This window comes from Convolutriloba macropyga, chromosome 1 (genome assembly GCF_964194025.1).
Source record: "Convolutriloba macropyga chromosome 1, txConMacr16.3, whole genome shotgun sequence".
In the NCBI taxonomy this organism is placed as follows: Eukaryota; Metazoa; Xenacoelomorpha; order Acoela; family Convolutidae; genus Convolutriloba; species Convolutriloba macropyga.
The window spans coordinates 46,650,129-46,670,663 of record NC_134468.1 but is presented as its reverse complement, the minus strand read 5'-3'; the positions used below and the strand labels follow the sequence as shown (position 1 = coordinate 46,670,663).

Genomic DNA, 20,535 nt, shown 5'->3' with positions numbered 1-20,535 from the left:
TAATTGGAATTTGTTATTTATTATTTGGTTCAATACCAATTAAATATACAAAACTAGAAGAAAGCTTTGGTGGATTTATGAATAGCAATCTAGTTAGATTTGAATATGAAAAGTCACCATTACATACTATTGTTTATGGTGAAACTGGCACAGGGAAAACATATTTTATTAGACAATACTTAAAATTATACTCAGTCCAAGACCAAGACGAAAACCAAAACCAAGACCAAAACCAAGATCTGCGAAGCAGTTTGGTAAACCACGAACAAAGTTCGTTCACTGATCAAGCTAAAAATATAGTTATAGTGTGTAAAGATGACAGAGACTGGATAGATCCTGAGTCTAATAAGTTTTATACTGGGTGTAATAAATGTGATATAAATATGATCACAAAAAATAATTTGCATAAATTTCAAAATTGTGTTATAGTACTTGATGATATGGGTGATAGGTTAATTAAGGATATCTCTTATTATTTTACTGAAGGTAGACATTATAATATTCAAATGATTGTAATGTGTCATAAACCAGCTCAAATAATTAATACAGCAAGAATGAGTTGTGATACTATTTTTTTAACAACTTATAATGGACCTGATCTATTTAAAAACTTTAATGAGATATATAGATGTGAATATGACTTAGTAAAATAATTAGTGAGTTAAATAGTAACCATTATAATCGTACAGATGGAATGTCAGATGAACTTCGTTACGGTATAATTAAATATAATAAGAAGGAGAATACTTTTATTATTATTAATAGTAATAGAACAATGATATATGATTCAAGAGTTGGTTTCCTTGATTTAAAAGCTCTTATTTTAAAAGATGAATTAGAAAGAGAAGATATAAATAAACTTATAGCATATATGAAACCACTCATGATAAATGCAACAGATAGAAATGTTATTAATCACGATAACTAAATATTCTATTTTAATAAACTTCTTAAATTAAATAATATTAAAATACAGAATGATGTTTTAACTAAAGAAATAATTATGGTAAAGGGTATAAAAAGTTTATCAACTATTGGTGGAATTATAAGCTCAGGTTTATTTATATTTAGTTATATTTATCCTGATATAATATCAAGAAATGCTGGGAGTGTAGCAATGGGAGCAAGCACAATGTTGAGTAGAGTAAATACATTAGTTAACGTTGGATATGGAGAAGAGTTGGATAATGATCTGCGAACGGACGAAGTCCATGGCAAGCCAAGCAGTTTGGTTAACCACGAATAAAGTTCGTTCACTGATCTACGAACAGACGAAGTCTGTGGCAAGCAAAGTTCTTTGGAGAACCACGAACAAAGTTCGTTCACTGATCTACGAAAAGCAATACAAGAAGAATATATAAATCAGTGTAGCTGTGACTTCGTCAATGAAGAGATGGGAATTTTGAATAGAAAGGGAGGAAAGTTTTTAACCAGACTATATGGAAATAATGAAGAATTGAGAGAAGAGATTATAAATTTTGTTAGAGATAAAAAAGAATTAGACCTTGAATTGATTTTGGATAAGAGATGTAAAACTAATACACTCAATACGTTAGGAAATAAATATTTAGCAGAGTGTATCACATCTAAAGATAATACTAAAGATTTAATTGAAATCATGGTTAAATATTATCCGCGAAGCAGTTCCACTGATGGACAAAGTCCTATGATTAGGTAAATATTATAGGTTACCCTATTATAAATGCTTTTAAAATGTTAAGAGTGTAACTATAAATATGGAAACATTGCTGTTTTAAAATATCATTATGAATCATGTCATAAAGATAAAACTGATAAATGTATGTGTGGTACTATGATACTAAGTGGTATTTGTGCTAATAATTTTTCTCCATGGGGTTGTTCTTTAAAAAATGAATCTAGTTCTAGCTTTAGCTCTAGTTCTGGTTCTAGTTCTAGCTCTAGTTCTACCTCTAGTTCTAGTTCTGGTTCTAGTTCTGGTTCTGGTTCTAATTCTATCTATGACTCTAACTCAGATTGTTGGAGCTGAGCTTAAGGAATAACAAGCTTGCATGGGCGGAGAAAATAGAAACAAAACACTTTCTGATGTCTTAGTCATTTAATAGTTATAGTTATAGTTCTATTTCTAGTTATAGTTTGTCACGTGAGAAAAAAGAGAAAAAGGGGAAATAACAAAAAGCAACACACAGAACTCAACGTAGTAGCCGCAGAAAACGGCTGAAAGTATAACTCAGCAAAATATTGCAAAAACAAATTGTCTTGAGCAGTAAATAACGTGTTACTGTGTCTTGAACTAGAAATATTCCTGAGCAGTAAATTGTTACTGTGTCTTGTATTCAAAATATTATTCTTGAGCAGTAAATTCTGTTACTGTGTCTTGCATCAACGAATTATTGGAGCTGAAATTCAACTGTTACAACCCCAACTTCTGGTATTCTCAACTTGTGAGTACAAACAGCAAAAGCCAACTTAGGTTTAAATTTAAATATTTTTGCACAAACAGGTCTTAGACATATATCTTTGTCTTCGATTTGTTTTTTCTATCGGATTGAACTGGTATACATAAAGAGATCCCGTATTGTGTGATCTGTAGCAATCCAGTTCAAATTGATAGTTGAAAACACTAAGATCAGCGAATAGTTACGAACTAAAATAGTTAATACAACGGTAAGTACAGCAGAGCGGATATACAGTTACAAAAGCGAACTGCACAAACGAAGTATCCGGACAGATTTTGTAACCACTCAGAACGAACTGGGCGGTGTAAAACTTTCTCTGTGGAACACAAGGAGAGCAGCCGTTACATTTGGTCCGCCGACCCGGACAGTGGAATAAACTGCTGTCCAACCCCACAGTCGAAGTGACGAAGTCATCGACGAACGAGAACAAAACCCAACGAACATTTCAACAACGCAAAGCCAATTAGGCAAAGCAAATAGGAACGTTGAAAAGCAAAAACTAAATTAAAGCAAACAAATAAAGGAGCTGTAGAGGTTCAAGCTGCAGTCCCGAAGTACACAAGAAGTGACTCCGTCACAGAGTCAAAGCGTTTTGGATCGACAGATCAACAACTTGCGAAACAAGTGGATTGAGAAACAGGAAGAAGGTTTTGAGCTCATTGATAATCGAGATCGACCAAGCAAACTCAAGACTCTTTATCAGCAGATACTGCAACTGGACGTCAGCATTCAAAAACTCGTGAATAAGAAAGCTGAGACTCTCCGAGACCCAGATATTTCTTTAAAACGCAAACTTGAGAGAGAAAAATACTTTCAATATTTGAACGCAGAGTGGTTACCGTATATCCACGGAGAGACAAAAATGTCAAGCCAGCAAAGCCAGTCAACTCTTCATGCCAATGAAGAGCAACCGCCTGCGAATAATGTGCATCAGTTAGAACAAGACGTTGGAATTCCAGAGTTTAACCAAAACCATGGTAACACAAGCAATGCAACGACGAATACGGTTACACGGACAATCAACCAGGATACAGAGAACGCTTCGGAAACATCTTCAGTGAAACGTCAGGTTGAAGAACGAATGAAGGAATTCGAAATTGAATTCGAAAGAAAGTTGCAAATCGAACGAGCACAATTTGATCGAAAGAAGTTGGAGCTAGAAATGCAAATGAAAGAACTAGAGATGCAACATCAGCTTCGGCAAAAGGAGCGAGACCTAGAGCGCCAATTGCAAAAAACAGCGTTGGAAAAAGATGACTTCCGTTCTCAATCGACTAAGGCGCGTGACAAGTCACCTTTCAATTGGACCCCAAAAGGGAGAGATGTCTCGGAGTGGGCGAATTCGATGAACGACACGCGAACGCCAATTCGACCAAGAGCTCGCTTTGACGTCAGCCCTGAACGCAATAAGCAGAGGCATTACCCATGGTACCCAAACTCTCGCGAACGCTCAGTTAGTGTTGAAGGGCGGGATATATCGCCGATAGCTGGAAGGTACTACAACACTGGACATTCAAGCAGTAGTTTACCAAAATTGAGGTTGAACAATTTTGACGGAAACCCACTGGAGTGGCCTGAGTGGTCTAGCATGTTCATAGCAACAGTAGATAAACGCACGATTCCCGACTCAGAAAAAATGAGCCATTTGAAGACTCTGCTAACAGGCAAAGCAAAATCTGCAATCTCGGGAATGGGCTATTCTGGACAGTTTTATAGTGCTGCCTGGAACATTTTAGAAAGAAAATTTGGAAGACCGCATGTAATTATAGATGCGCAGCTCGAGAGCCTACGAAAAGCTAATCAAGTGAAACCTCATGATTCAACCAGCCTGATTAATTTTTCTGTTATTGTATCTAACTTCGTGAACGTGCTCAAAGAGTACAAACATATTGGTGACTTGCAATCAAGTTCGACATTGTACATGGCAGTTGATAAGCTACCACAGGTTCTTAAAGAAAAATGGTGGTTCTACGTCGATGACAAAGACGAGGACTGGCCTGACCTTATCATGTTTGAAAAATGGCTATCACGAATGGCATTTGTGCATGAAGGGTTTTCAGCGTTTAAAGGGGAACGCAAAGAAGAAGACCGACGCAACGCAAATAGAGAAAAACAATTCTCGAAGACATCGAACTTCAGTGCAAGTTCGAACCTGCAAGAAACCAAGCAGACGCAAAGCGATCACTGTCCATTAGCCGATGGCACTCATAAAATTTGGAACTGTCCATCATTCAAAAACATGAGTGTGAATGATCGATACGTGGCAGTGAGGAGAGAACGCTTACGTTATGGATGTCTGGGAAAAGGACATGCAATCAAAGATTGCAAAGTCAAAGTGTGCGGTATAAGCGGATGTACCAAAAAGCACAACAGACTGCTACACTCAGAAAACCGAATGGACGAGGGTAGTCACGCAGTTAACGTAAGCGCAGCAACAATCAACCAGAGTAACCAAGTTACTAGTTTTCTTCAAATAGTTCCGGTATCGGTTCAGAGTGGTGGTAACAGGTTGACAACCTACGCTTTCCTCGATAGTGGTTCAACAGTATCATTCATCGATCAAAGTGTTAAGGATCAACTACAAGCCAAAGGCACGGACGTTACCTTGAACATAGCTGGCATTCATGGGACGCAAGATTTGAGGACAGAGAAGGTTCCTATCACAATAAAGGGACTACATTCAAAGGTGCATTCGATTGAAGCGTTTGCACACCCATCAATCTCGTTGGGAAACACAACCTATGACTACAAGGAACTGAAGAACAAATTCAGACACCTGAATGTTCTCACTAACAAAACATTCAACCTGATGGAAGTAGGCATCATACTTGGACAAGATGCCTACGAAATTCAACGTCCATTGGACTATAAGATTGGAACACGAAGTGAGCCTTTCGCCGTCTTAACAGAATTAGGATGGGTAGTCAGTGGTCCCATGACAGGCAAGAAAAGTCAAAATGTTTGTCATTTTGCCTTCACAGAAGATGTGAAAGTGGCCGAAAATATACAATCATGGTGGGACATAGAAACTTATGCTTCCAAAATAAATGTTGTAAGTCAATCAAAGAAAGAGCAGCAAGCTCAGAAATTTCTAGAGAGCACCACAAAGTTTACAGGCGAGCGGTACGAAGTGGGCATGCTCTGGAATGAACCAGAACCCAATCTTCCAAACAACTACGGCTCGGCCCTTGGTCAGCTCTACTCACTGGAACGAAGATTCCAACGAGACCCAAAGTTAAAAGAATTGTATCAACAGTCAATTGATACAGATGTTGAAAAGGGATTTGTGAAGATCCTTGGTAAATCGGAAGTCAAAGGCACTTTCGGAAGAGAATGGCATTTGCCACACCATCCAGTACTAAACCCCAACAAACCGGGTAAAGTTCGCCGTGTTTGCAACGCTGCAGCAAAATACAAGGATATATGCCTAAATGACAAGTTGTTAGCCGGACCCGATTTGCTACACGGGTTGATCGGAACAATATTCAGATTTCGAGAAGGACCAATTGCCCTAACCGCAGATATTGAATCAATGTTTCTGCAAGTGCAAGTTCCTGAACGGGATAAAAGCTGCTTGAGATTCTTGTGGCGACCAACAATGAACGCACCTGTGCAAATATACGAGTATCAACGTCATGTTTTTGGAGCAAAGAGTTCACCAACATGTGCCAACTACGCTCTGAAGCGAGTAGCCATCGATAACGAGGACGAGTTCCCAATTGCAGCAAAAACAATCCAAAACAACTTCTACATGGACGATTTCATCAAGTCAGTCGAAACACCTGAAGAAGCAATCAAGATTTTCAAACAACTGCAACCTCTTCTCTCAAAACATGGATTTGAACTGAAGAAGTGGATCACCAACACCGACGTGGTAACCAACGCAATCCCAGAGGACTTAAGATCAATCAGCAAAACAAAGCAGGTTGAAGTAGAACCCAGCCAGGAAGGGTCATCAGTGCTTGGGCTTCAGTGGACGATTACCGATGATAGTCTACAGGTTTGTAGAGGTACAAGCAAAGAAGTTGAGACCCCAATCACCCAAAGGAAGATCTTATCTCTAGTTTCTTCAGTGTTTGATCCTCTTGGACTGTTTGCACCATTCAGTGTCCATATGAGACGACTCCTGAAGAGCATCTGGACCAAAAATGGACAACATTGGGACAACTCAGTAGAACCTAACGAAGAAGAAGAGTTTCTGAAGTGGAAGGCGCAGCTTCCAGAAGTAGCAGAAACTAGCATTGATAGAAAATACTTCAGCACAGCCAAGGACAAATGGGAACTTCATGTGTTTGCCGACGCATCTGAAGACACAATGTGCGCTGTAGCATACCTACGTTCAAAGCCCAAAGAATACTCAGCAGACTTAGCATTTGTAATCGGAAAGTGCAGAGTCTCACCAATGCGACACCTTTCCATACCACGCTTGGAACTACAAGCAGTAGTGATGGCAGTGAGACTTAAAGAACAGATAGTGAAGGAACACGAATCGAAGATTCAGAGTTGCAACTTTTGGTCAGACTCCACTACTGTTCTGCAATGGATTCATAGCTCCCACCGTAAGCAACAGGTGTTTGTTGCAAACAGAGTGGCTGAGATTTTGGATACAACTAATGTTTCACAGTGGAATCATGTGAGTAGTATTAACAATCCAGCTGACATCGGGACACGAGTGATCAATGTTGACGAACTCAAGAGAAGTGAATGGCTCACTGGGCCGGCCTGGTTGAAGCAACGGGAGAACGAATGGCCTGAACAGTTGAATTTAACATTTGCTTCAGACCAACAAAACTACGAAATGGTTTTCTCAGCAAAGGTTGAAGAGAAGAAGCTGATTGTTCAGTGGGAACGATTCAGCAATTTCAATCGACTTGTAAATACAATGGCATACGTACAGCGCGTATTTAGAAAACACAAACCGGCAACAAAAACACTAAGTGTTGAAGAAAGAGAGGGTGCACAAGCAGGCATCTTCAGACTACTGCAGCAAGAACAGTTTGCTGAAGAGATGAAATCTCTCAAGGCTGAAAAGGAAATTCCAAAAAACAGCAAAATCCTCCAGTTTTCACCATTCATTGACCAGCAAGGACTTATTCGTGCCCAGGGCAGAATAGGTAAAAGTCAATTGAACTTCGAAACCAAGCATCCAATACTGTTACATTGGGAGCACCATGTAGTTGAATTATTTTTGCGAAATGAACATAGGAATAGTCATCACGAAGGTACTGAACATGTCAGAAACATAGTTCAGCAGAAATTCTGGATCCTAGGCATACGAAATGCTTTGAGATCGATCAAAAACAAATGCATTAGATGTCGAATGGGAAAAGCCCAAACAAAGGCACCAGTAATGGCAAATCTACCTGAGGAACGATTAGTGGCATCAACAGTGTTCTCGAATGTGGGCGTAGACTATTTTGGACCATTCACAGTAAAGATTGGTCGAAGAAACGAAAAGCGTTGGTGTTGTCTATTCACATGCCTTACTGTACGTGCGGTACATATAGAGATTGTACCAAGATTAGACACTGATAGTTGTCTGAACGCAATCATGCGATTCATTGCACGAAGAGGCAAACCGGTCAAGATGATTAGCGATAACGGGACAAACTTCGTTGGAGCTGAAAAAGAACTGGCAGAGTATATAGCAGCATGGAACAAGGTGCGAATTGAAGAACATCTGATTCAACAAGGTATCAGATGGAAGTTCAACCCACCTGCATCACCACACTTTGGAGGAGTGTGGGAAAGACTGGTTAGGAGTTGCAAGAAGGCAATGTACGCAGTGCTGGGCAATCGATCAGTCACGGAGGACGTTCTGTCAACCACGATGTGTCTTGTTGAACAGACGCTGAATGCTAGACCGCTGACACAAGTCAGTTCTGATGCTACCGATTTAGAAGCTATTACTCCAAACCATTTCCTACTTGGCACCAAGAACCTTTGTTTACCGTATCTATCAGGTGCAGAGCAATTTGTTGATCATAGAAAGCTCTTCCGACAAACACAAGCTTACGCAGACCTCATCTGGGACAGATTCCGTAAAGAATACTTGCCAACGTTGAATAGTCGAAAGAAATGGCCGACCACAACGGACAGAAGTCTTCAGCAGGTTGATCTTGTGTGGTTAGTGGAAGACAGTGACAAACGTGGATATTACAATCTGGGTCGAATAACCGAAACATTTGAAGGTTCCGACGTAGTGATTCGATCAGTGAAAATCCGAACAAAAGATGGATACTACAAGAGGCCCGTAGTGAAGCTCGCTCCAGTACTTCCAACTGACGATGATGTTTTCACGAAGGAAAACAGGGCCGGCGATGTTGGAGCTGAGCTTAAGGAATAACAAGCTTGCATAGGCGGAGAAAATAGAAACAAAACACTTTCTGATGTCTTAGTCATTTAATAGTTATAGTTATAGTTCTATTTCTAGTTATAGTTTGTCACGTGAGAAAAAAGAGAAAAAGGGGAAATAACAAAAAGCAACACACAGAACTCAACGTAGTAGCCGCAGAAAACGGCTGAAAGTATAACTCAGCAAAATATTGCAAAAACAAATTGTCTTGAGCAGTAAATAACGTGTTACTGTGTCTTGAACTAGAAATATTCCTGAGCAGTAAATTGTTACTGTGTCTTGTATTCAAAATATTATTCTTGAGCAGTAAATTCTGTTACTGTGTCTTGCATCAACGAATTATTGGAGCTGAAATTCAACTGTTACAACCCCAACTTCTGGTATTCTCAACTTGTGAGTACAAACAGCAAAAGCCAACTTAGGTTTAAATTTAAATATTTTTGCACAAACAGGTCTTAGACATATATCTTTGTCTTCGATTTGTTTTTTCTATCGGATTGAACTGGTATACATAAAGAGATCCCGTATTGTGTGATCTGTAGCAATCCAGTTCAAATTGATAGTTGAAAACACTAAGATCAGCGAATAGTTACGAACTAAAATAGTTAATGCAACGGTAAGTACAGCAGAGCGGATATACAGTTACAAAAGCGAACTGCACAAACGAAGTATCCGGACAGATTTTGTAACCACTCAGAACGAACTGGGCGGTGTAAAACTTTCTTTGTGAAACACAAGGAGAGCAGCCGTTACACAGATCCTAACCCTAACCCTAACCTTAACCCTAACATTAACCCTAACCTTAACCCTAACCATAACCCTAACCTTAGCCCAGAAGTCTTAATTAGAAGTTGTAATAAATGTAATTGTGTGAAACCACTAACTGATTTTGATGAGAGTAAGTATACATGTAGAAGTTGTACTTCAGCTAAAGTTAATTGTCCATATTGTACTTCTGTTGTGAGATATGATGGGATACGGGCTCATGTAAAGAAACAACATCCAGATGTAGAATTAACTAGAGGATTTAGTAGAAGCTTATTAGATAAAAGTCAAAATCCTAGAGCTGTAAGTCCTTTAGTTATTGTCCAAACAGAGGAAAGTTGTTCATGTAAATACTATAATTTTGTATCATTTTTTATTAATAATGGAATAAATATAGAGAAAGTAAAAGAAAATATAAATTTATTGAAGAGTATAGATAATTTGAAATAAAAAAATAAAAAAAAATATCAAAAAAGAGGGAATCACTCTTTAAGAGCGAAAAAGAGCGATCTTTCTACTGGGGATCACTCCGAATAAGAGTGAATCGCTCTTCAAGAGTGAATTGTAAATTTTGCTTTGATTTTTTGATTTTTTGTTTTATTTTTGATTTTAATTGAATTTAGAGCTAATATATAGTAGTGGATAAAACAAGGACTCCAACAAACAGTAAAATTTGGCCCGATTCGACATGCGCGATTAGCGTTAGGAGAAAGGGACAAATTTTACTGATGGTTGGAATCCTTGTTTTATCCACTACTATTGCGTCGTCTCAGCCCTCTATTAGTGAGTTTTTTTGTGGATGTCTTAAGAATTATGTTTTGTTTTGACTATTTTTGCCATTTTTAAAACTTTGAAAACTTTTTGACTTCTCTCAGCTAAATTCATTTTTTACTCACTCTGAATTTAATGCAAGCTAAAATGGACTGAGGCCGTGTTGGAAGACAAACTAGAAAATAGAAACGGGATAAACACATAAAATTCTAGGTAATAAATATCGTCAGTTACAAAGTCTAACGCTAATTGGCATGGGTTTTAATTTCTTTGTCTTCTCATTAAGTAACGGAAAGTAAGCTTGATCATCAAATCCAATCAAAATGACAAGTATTTTTTGCCAAACTAATTTGTTTAACTGCTCTTAAACGATGTTTGTAGCATTTATATCAGTCCTGTGGCCTTTTTATGCAATTTTTCTCTTGACCAATTTTTCGTCTGACCCATTTCAACTTGTTGTCTGAGAGGAACTTCTGCGATATTTCTCGGATATTTGTCATTGGTATCGAACGAAGTTTGAAGCAATTTTCGCAGTCATGTGCTTCTTTTTGGGCAAAGTTATTGCTTGACCGTTTTTGACATCTCAAGTGTTTTTCGCTCGCATTTTTTAAACGTGATCTATATTGCTCTGATACACAATTTTAAGCCAATTGCTGCAGTTCAGGCCTAATAAGGTCCAATAAAAAGTGTACTGAAATCGGCTTCAGTTAAATTTTAAGTGGTCTGTAATGATCTGTGGTGGTAAATTAACATCATTTGAAGCCGCTCTGATCCAAAAGCTGCCATTTGATACCATCAGTTGTTAACTTTTCAACCCCCCCCCCCCCCACCCCCCACGTTAAAAAGGAAAGCTTGATCAGTGTAACAAAAAGAGCAAAAAGAGAATTTAAATAAAATTTTGATTTCAGGGAAAAGTAATCTGTAATTTGTGCTGGAAAGGAGAAATCACTTGTCGTTAGAAATTATTCGTTTCTGATTCAGGATTCGACATAACCAGTTATCGAGACGTGTTGACCAAATGGAATCGAGCAATAAGTGAGATGTGGAAACAGTGCGAAGAAGTTGGACCTGATTCGTGTATGCCTGTGTGGTATGAACAGCTTGTGCTGCAGCCTAATAGGACCATACACAATATTGTCTCTTTCCTGGGAATCCCCTGGGAGAACACTATGCTGCATCATCAAGACGTAGTTGGAAAAAACATATCCCTATCTAAGTTAGCCATCAGTTTCCTTTCTTTCTCTCTAATATGTGCTAAAAGCTGATGAAATAGGTTTTTGGGTGTCAATAATGTTCCTGGAAAAATGCAATCAAATAGTTAAAGCATAATAATTTATCAACGGCTGGGCTGATGGAAATTTTATGAATGGTACTATAGCTGACCGTTTTTCATTTTTTAATTTTAAAAATAGCTAATATTTATCCCGCCAAGGTGTCCAAAGCATGAGAGGCATCTAATTTCAGTAGCGAAAAGCGTGGCAGCAGTTACTAGAGGTAAACAGCGGGAATTTGGGGCTGAAATTGCTTAATTGTTATTTAACCTTTTTTTTGTAAAACGAGAAAACTTGAGATGGGTGTTATGTTCCAGAGTCGAGAGATCGACTGATCAAGTAGCCAAACCAGTGAACCTGGACGGTCTAACCAGCTGGGTGGGCCATGTTCCATCCGATGTGCTGCGAGACCTGCAGATTATAGCTCCCATGCTTGTGAAGCTCGGCTATGACATCCACAGCAGGAGTCCCAAGTACGGAGAGCCAGATGCAATTGTGCGCAAAAATTTGAAACTTTTAAAGGAGCACCCGGAGAATTACAAGGTGAGCGAGAAACTTATATTGCTCTGATCATGTTAGCCTAATTGTTGTGATAAACTTATTAAATAGTTCTATAGACGAGCCAGCGAGGCATGGGAGATCTGATGAAAAAGTTTCATGAGAGTGAGAGTCTTGATGAACCATCCAAGGAAAATCTGAAAACCCTAATCGAAGAAATTTTTGCAGAAAATACACGAATTCCCGAATTGGAAGCTGAGGTGGCACAGATGAAGATTAAAATTAATCAACTGGAAAGTGATCAATCGAAATATTGTCTAATTTTTCGTAATCAACCGTTTAGTTCAAATGGAACCTACCTCTCAGAGGTTACTGACCTTATCCAAAATGTGTTGAATGTCAACATTGAACCGTGCAATTTAAAAGCGTGCCATCCGTTGGGCAGATGATCGCCATTCAATCCACCACCAGTAATAGCGAAGTTAAGTAATAGTAAAGTAATTTTGACCAGAATGAAAGCATCTGGACCAGGAAGGGTTTGCTGCGGAATCACAGGAATCCAAATAATGGAAAAGCGGTTTTTATTCCAGGGTGATTGAGAAAGTACGACAAATCATAGAAGGAGGAGGCTCAAGCAAAACAATGAAAAGTCAGTACTAAGAATTCGGCACAACTTGTTCAGATCGAGCCAGATAAGATGAAGCGATATCTTAACTGAAATAATCCAGATTTTATTGAATTGCAACCCGTTGCTTATAAAAATGATCACAAGTTCAGTTATCGAAAAAATATACTACAAAAGCAAAGCCAAGGACACACCACAACAGCGAGTTTGAGGGAACTCAATGAGTTTATTTACAAACAGGCCTGTTCCGAATCTAACAAAACAACCAAATTATGCGACTGGTAAACTTTTATCAACAAAAATGCCTTCCCTTAAACGTATGCGTGACATTTTTGAAAACGACAACTGTACCAATCTAATAGAGGAACTAAAACGCAGGAGACCTGATAAAGACGAATAGCTAGATTTGTTATGCGGCTTATTAGTGATTCACCGAGTGCCAAAGAGACAATTCTTGCTTGTATTGAGAAACAGCCGTTTCGGAGTGAAGAGTGCTGTCAAGAGTCGTGGACATAAGAGTTCACACAATAGATTAAATATAGCGACAAAAATTAGATCTGCATCAAATCATTACAAAATTTTACACTTTAATACTAGACCCATTAAAAAACGTGCACTGATATTTTGTTTCGAGTCTCTGCCTTCCGTCATATGTTTAACAGAATCTTGGCTAACAGTTATTGAAGATCCGATTTTATTCAAAGTAGCAAATTATAATACTTGCTTGTCAAAATCAAGTTTTTGGGGTGGAGGTATTATGATCCAAATAAGTGATGAGGTGAACTTGATTGAAGAGCTGAATTGCAAGTTAAATGAAAGTCTTTTGGTTCACTCAAAATTCGTTAAAGATTGGTCTGTTGGTGATTTATAATACCCCCCCCTCCTCCCCCCCCCCCCCCCCCCCCAGAACTAACAAGCAGAATTTTTTTGAGCTCGATATAACATTGGGAAACATCAATGAAATTTATGACAGAATAATTGTTTGTGGGAACTTCAACATCAACGTGCTAGATGAAAATCTGATGACTTCATAAAATCTATCGACCATCCAATCGAATCATTTTCATCTATGTTGTGAGCCAACTCGCATCAGCCGAAATACCTCGATTTGTTTGGATCACTTTTTCGTGAAAAACGTAAGGATTCAGAATACTGTTGTAATGGAGGATCAAAATTATTGTGATTACTTTCTTTTCGTGCTGCAATTTGAGTAGAATTGCAAAAGTTGTTTATGAGAAATTGGTCTCCGTGACACCAGTTTTTAAAATTGTTGAATAGTGTCTTATTTTCTTGAAATTCTTTTTAAATCACTAGCTACGATAAGATACCAGGAAACTCAAATTATAAATTCTGCTTTCGACAGATTTGAAAATGCTTATAAAGAAGTATTAGCAGTGTTCGCACCTTATCGGAGATCAAGCGGGAATACAATTTAAAAACCTAATTGGTTTGATAAAAATTTTGATGAAAATTTTGATTTGCAAAAAAAGCAATCACACAATTCATGGGAAAATGGGCCGTCAGAGCAAAAAATGGGCCGTCAGAGCAAGATGGGCCGTCAGAGCGCTACGTAGTAAAGTGGAAAAAACAAACAAAGCGAAAAAGAAATTACTATGAGCAAAAGTCATCGGAGACTCAAAGTCTATAATTTTTAAATCAGCTTTAGGGCGTTACTATTGAAAATTCTGAAGTTCCTTATCTAATAAAAGATGGTAGAAGAATTGACGATAATCTAGATGTTGCAAACGAGGTCAACACTTTTTTTGTAGGTATAGGACAAAAACTAAAAAAAGACATCCCAAATGAGGTTTTTGTTAGTCCCCAGTTTAATAACTTGCAGAGTATGTGGCTTCGAAACAAATTGCAACGAAATCTTGCAAATAATTGAGGATCTCAAAGAGAAATCGTTTTTGGGAGTTGATGATATTAGTACGATTTCAATTAAGAAAACACGTTTCTTAATTTGCGAGCATCTTGTTCATCTCGTAAACAAATCTTTTAAAGACGGTAAATTTCCAAGTATTCTAAAGCAAGCTAAAGTTGTTCCTCTGCAAAACTCAGGCGCTAAAGACGAGATAAATAACTACAGACCATCTTAGCTGCTCATTGTGCGGAGTAAAGTTTTTGAAAGCGTTATTTATAATCGAATTTGTACTTACTTTGAAACTTGCGATTTGCTCCATCCTAATCAATTTGTTTTTTTTTTTAAAAAAAAACAGCACTATGTGATGCCCTTGCAAAATTAACGGAAATAGTTCGTGAGAGCTGCAATTGCCAGGTAGTCACATTTTTTATTGACTTTAGAAAGGCTGTTGACACGATTGACGACCAAATCCTATTACAAAAGCTTGAACTATTTGGAATAAAAGGATTTTGCTTAAGATGGATCTCTGATTATTTATCGGAAAGACATCAATGGGTTTCAGTCAACAACTGCAACTGCAGCTGGCTGAAGTTAAACTGCGGTGTTCCACAAGCCTCGATTCTTGGCCCTTTACTTTTTATATACATATCTGACCTTCCAAACGTGTGCCAAGTCTTTAGAACTTTTCTCTTCCGCAGATGATACCACTTTAACAGCAGTCAATAGTGATTTTGAATGAAGACCAAAGCATTTGGTCAACGTACAGAAATGGCTCAACTCCAGTAAGCAACTGCTTTGAAATTATTTTACTCATTTTTATTTTGTGAGAAGCCTGTTCATTACGCAAAACAAATTCTTGTCCTTCTTTGGACCGAAAGGTTTTTTATTTAAATGCAAGTCTCGAATAATTTTATTCAAATGCACTTCATTTTGCAGATTAGGGTGACTCAGTTTGAACCAAATCTACTGCCGCAAATGACTTTGCGAGAGAGTGAAAAAATGCATCACAGGCGAAGATGTCAATAATGAGAACACAGCCAGTAGATTGCCAAAATAGTTGCTAGATCTACAAGGAAAGTAATTTCACTTTGAGAACAATTCCCGAAGATATTTTTGAATGGGTTGCAGCGCTAAAATAAGAAGCCTGTTGTGTTCAATTTAGTAATCAGCGTCAAATTGATAGAAGAAATAGTGCAGCCTACAAGAGACTAATAAGCAGTCCAAGTGACAAAAGTACTACTGTCAGCAGTTTAAAGGAGGTGAGAAATAACAAGGAGTTGCTTCATCAATAGATTGATTCAGTTCTTACCAACGTTCCTTCTCCTGTAATATTGACATTGATTCAGAAAACGGTTTTGTTGTTTACTGATACTTGATGTTTGGCACTCATAGATCACATCCATATGATGTCTTTTCAATCGTTTCATTAGGTCATTCCATTACGAATACTGAGGCTGTTGTTTGTGTAATCAATAATGTAATATCAATGCTTGCTTCTCAAATAAGTTTAGAAGCAAGCATTGAGCAACTCTCTAGTAAGCCACATATAATTGTTGTGGCTGAGACTTGGTTAACAAATCCGATAACAATACAGTTTTCACAATTGATGGATAAAGATTTTTTCTCGAAGCCGTGGTTCAAGGAGCTGGTCGTTGAAATTTTTGTCAAACAATTTGAAAGTTATAGGTTTTAAGGAGCACTGAAAAGCGGAAGTTTTACTCACAAACGTTGATACAACAAAGTGGCAACAAATTACATTTATATCAATCAGCGTGCAAGTCAATTGGTAGTGTCCTGATTACCCAGAAAAATGTCTTATATGTACAAAAATCATCGAAAAGCCACATAATTGCGGTAGACTTTAATATCGATCTTTTGAGAAGTTACACAAATTGTTTGAGCTCTTGAATTTGAGCTCGTTGTGAAAGCAGGTTAGCAGGTTGAGTTGATCACATTTAGCAGGTTGCATGGATCACATATGGGTTAATGTCTCGAGCAAATATTCGATAGATCAGCTTTGATCCAGTGAGTCACTATTTTTTTGTGAATGTGCGCTAATGCTTCCGAAAATGTGAACTAAAACTAAGCTTGAGATGTTCACTAGAAAGCTTAATGTTTTTAAAAATTCAGATTTTGGTGGGTTTTTCTTAATAATAATTTAATTTAAAATGATTTCAAGTTTTTTGGTCCTGAAACTGCACTCAAATGTTCAAGTGATACATTTGTCGACTTCTTTTGATGGATTTAGTCACCAAAAAGGCGTCGCAAAAATTGGAATAAATCTTATTGTTCGTTTTGAAAGAAGGAAAAATTAGTTGTGTAATTATACGTGAGCTGTCGACATCCTACAATCCTAACAAAACAAAATCTAGAATAATAAATGCAAAATAAAAACAGCAAAAGTAACTCTCAATATATAAAGACCTTAACATAAATGATTTTGGAAAAATATACCTTCCCCGGACTGTTCTTGACGTATTATTCGCGGCCGCATTATTAAATACATCGAAAAATTCGAGTTGCTCAATGCTAATCAATTCCCTTTTAGATCTAAGCCCAGTACTATTGTGTCGCTCTTAGGTTGACATAAATGATGCGCTCATGGTTCTGATAGATTTGCTGAAAGCTTTTGATAGTGTAGACCACGTTATACTACTTTAAAAATTGGAAAACAACAGAATACGGGGATCGCTCTATCTTTTTCTGAATAGTTTTCTAGAGAAGTGATGCACCTATGAAAATAGAAAATGTTATTAGTGCGAAAAGGCCGATCAAATGTGGAGTTTTTCAAGGCTCAGTTTTTGGACCTTTTCTCTTTTTGACACACATTAACGATCTACCGACTGTTTTCTACAATTCAGTAGTGACTATTTTTGATGATTACACCGCCATTGTAAAGAATCCATATACAAGGTATTAAGAGTTTCAGAAAAAATCTGATGTTGATAATTGGATGAGCTACAATAGGACATCAATTGATGCAACAGTATCCAAAGTACGGATATTCAACAGTGACGTCTTTTGTACTTCAGTAAACTTGTTAAAAACTGAAAACTGGCCTCATGTAAATACCTGAGAATCAGATAAGACAAGTTGTCGTCCCCCAGTTTTATTGATTATGAACGTAAAAAAATATACCGTTTCTGCGGAATATCCTACAAGCTAAGGGATGAGATGAACAACAATCAGCTTCTGAAGCTCCATAAAGCGGACACCCAACCCATCTTAAACCCAAAATGAAATGTTTCATGGTTGCGTGAATAATGGCAATCTTTCTGGTTTTCATATCTAAAAGCGACTTTTCAGAATGGTTTTCGGACAACTTTATTGCGACAATATCGGGGAAGCTTAAACTGTTGAAAATTTCATCTTTGTAATATCGTTGAGTTGTTTAATCGAATTGTTTATAAAGAGCAAGACTTGGGTACCAATGGGGGTATTAACAAACAAGGTCCAAGTCTTGCTGTGTCAATTCTTTGCCGATGTTCAATTTCAAAGCTAAACGACTTTCAATTGAAGTTAGGACCCGTCACTGGTTCAATGTACTCAAGGAAGCCGTAGTATCGATCTCCGAAACTCGTGCTTGTGAAGTTTCCACGAATTGTTGGCATGAATTCAGGGACAGTTTCTTTATTGTACATTAATTGGAATATTAGAGCTGGTAAATTTTGTATTCTAAAAAAGGTGTAAATTTTGAAAAGGTGAGTTGAAATGCCCAAAATCAATCTCCTTGTTTAAAACTGCAGAACTGGAAGGCTTCATGCTTGTGTGAGATATCTTGTGCTCAGGGTGTGGACCTAAGTACTGTTGTAGCGACTTAAATAAGCATTCGAAGGTCACTCATCAGTAGGGAACTGTTCGAATACTCATTCTCATTGAAAGTGCGAGGTGTCTCCCCTGAGTTTGGGGTTACCGTTGACTGCAGATCAAATTATGGTGGTTGTTCTGTCCATGTGTTTTTAAAACTTTCAAATATGACGTGCTTGTACTCATTTCTTCTGTGCTTAATATTGATTCCTAGTAAATTTGTAATATGGTTGGCCACCAACCTGCCTCTAGCTAGCGTTCTGGCCGGTGCAGTCTTGTAGGAATTTTTTTATGATTTCATATTTAATTTTTTGTCGCATTCAATTATTTGTTTTGTCATTTATTATATAATCTTAGGCGCTGTCACAATTTCAATATCCTTGTAAGGAAGTTTTTCTATTTCAGATCTTTTTTCCTCCGTCAATATATGCACTGTTAAGTGCTGTTAGAGTTCGCCTTTTCGTGTCAATATTTGACATTGCACTAAAAAGTTTCTTTAAAAACTTTTCGTAAGACTTTTTTGGCCCTTGACTTTTGAGTTCTATTGATCCATATTTATGTCACTCAAGATGTTATGCAACTGTACTAATTTGGTGGGCGTTTCGTTTCTTTACTCAAAATCTGTTATAGCGCTAGCGAATTTTTTGGTTTGATGTTTGAGCATGAAATTGTTTCAGGTTTCCCCTTTTTTGTTGAATAGCTACAATATTCCTTGGCGACAGTTGAATGAGGTGTTTTGCAATCTGGACTTTTTTCTTTTTTTTGTGATATACTTATCGATAATGCAAACTTAGACTGTAGTGAGTAAAAGTTTGAGTGGGTTCGCATTTTTAAGTTCTTCTGAATTTTTTTGAGCATATTGCCACTTTTCGACTGTGCGGTGCATAAATCATTTTAGGGCTTTGGACATAATTGTGAACAAATAACCAATGCGCACGGATTAGTTCAGATTTTAAAAATTTTACATACTTTCTGAGCTCAATTCATCAGTAAAATTGTTTTTTGAACTTAGTGCTGGCTGCGTTTGTAGGTTTAAGCAATAGCTTTTGTTTTAAAGACATTGATAGCTAACAGTTCTTGCGAATCTTCTTTGTTTTTTTTGAGCTTCAGTTTTCATAATATTTCTTGTTTTGCCTGTCTCTCCTGGCCTCTTATATTTCAAATAAATTCTTTAGACGCCAAGTTTTGTTCTTGCTTTTTTGTTTGGTCAAAAACATTGGTATTCAAGACGCTGACCTGAAAACTACACATTAAAAGATGTTTTGTGAACTTTTCTGCCTGTTTGGCTCGTAATGTTCAGCTGGTACGGTGGTCAGGTGGAAGTTTTTCGGTCAAGAACTTGTTTTTTTAGCGACTAATGTTAAGCTGGTTAGGCCAGGAAGTTTGCGGTTTTTGGCCTTTTAGATAGTTAGATAATTTTTTAGATAGTTTCAGTTTTTGGCCTGCTATGTTTTCTATAAGACGTGTTAACATAATAATCGATGACTTTGAGCTTTTAATACTCGATTTAAATTTTTAACCCAGTCGCGTTCGGCATTAAGTTTGTCTCTAGGCCCCAGGCTGCATTTAGGAGTCTATCAAATGCTAAGTGATGTGAAGTTGCTGCAAAGGCCTAAATTTCGAGGCGACATTTTTTTCAAGTGAAGTTTTTAAACTTTTTTCATGCCAGTTTTTACCTTTAGTCGTCAATAAAATTTTCGAAACCCTGTATGGGTTAATGCGTAATTTTTTGCGGCACAAATTTGGTTTTGTGGAAATAAGCATTTTTGTCTCGTTTGTTCTTGCCTGTGTTTATATCGCCTGTGTGGGTTTTCTGCTGATTTTGAAGAATTTTTTTCGGAAGACGTATATAAAAAGAAATTCCAAGGTTTTTGAGTTTGTTGTTTTCGTTTTTTCTGAGGTCAAGTGGTCCATAGAATTTTTGAGCTTGTGATTGCGTTGTTATGTAGATTTAAGCAATGCGGTTTTTGTCTCAAGACGTTGACATCCCTTGCGAATATGCGGTATCTTTCCTATTTTGTAGTATCTTTCCATTTTTTTTGCGAGACCCCAATTGTTCTATCTTGCCCTCGTTAATTTTTGATTGAAGATGTATTAAAGACGCTGATCTCAAATTGATGTTCAATTTATGCTATTTTCTC

At 37.4% G+C, this 20,535-nt stretch overlaps 1 protein-coding gene across 1 annotated transcript in view; it reads left to right on the top strand.

Moving 5' to 3' along the window:
- Positions 1–20,535, top strand: part of LOC142342173 (protein-tyrosine sulfotransferase 2-like) — a 60,358-nt gene that overhangs the window by 24,966 nt on the left and 14,857 nt on the right. The window contains exons 3-4 of the mRNA XM_075393428.1: positions 11,311–11,545; positions 11,918–12,143. Of these exons, the coding sequence (XP_075249543.1) occupies positions 11,311–11,545; positions 11,918–12,143 (461 nt within the window). The remainder of the gene's footprint in view (positions 1–11,310; positions 11,546–11,917; positions 12,144–20,535) is intronic.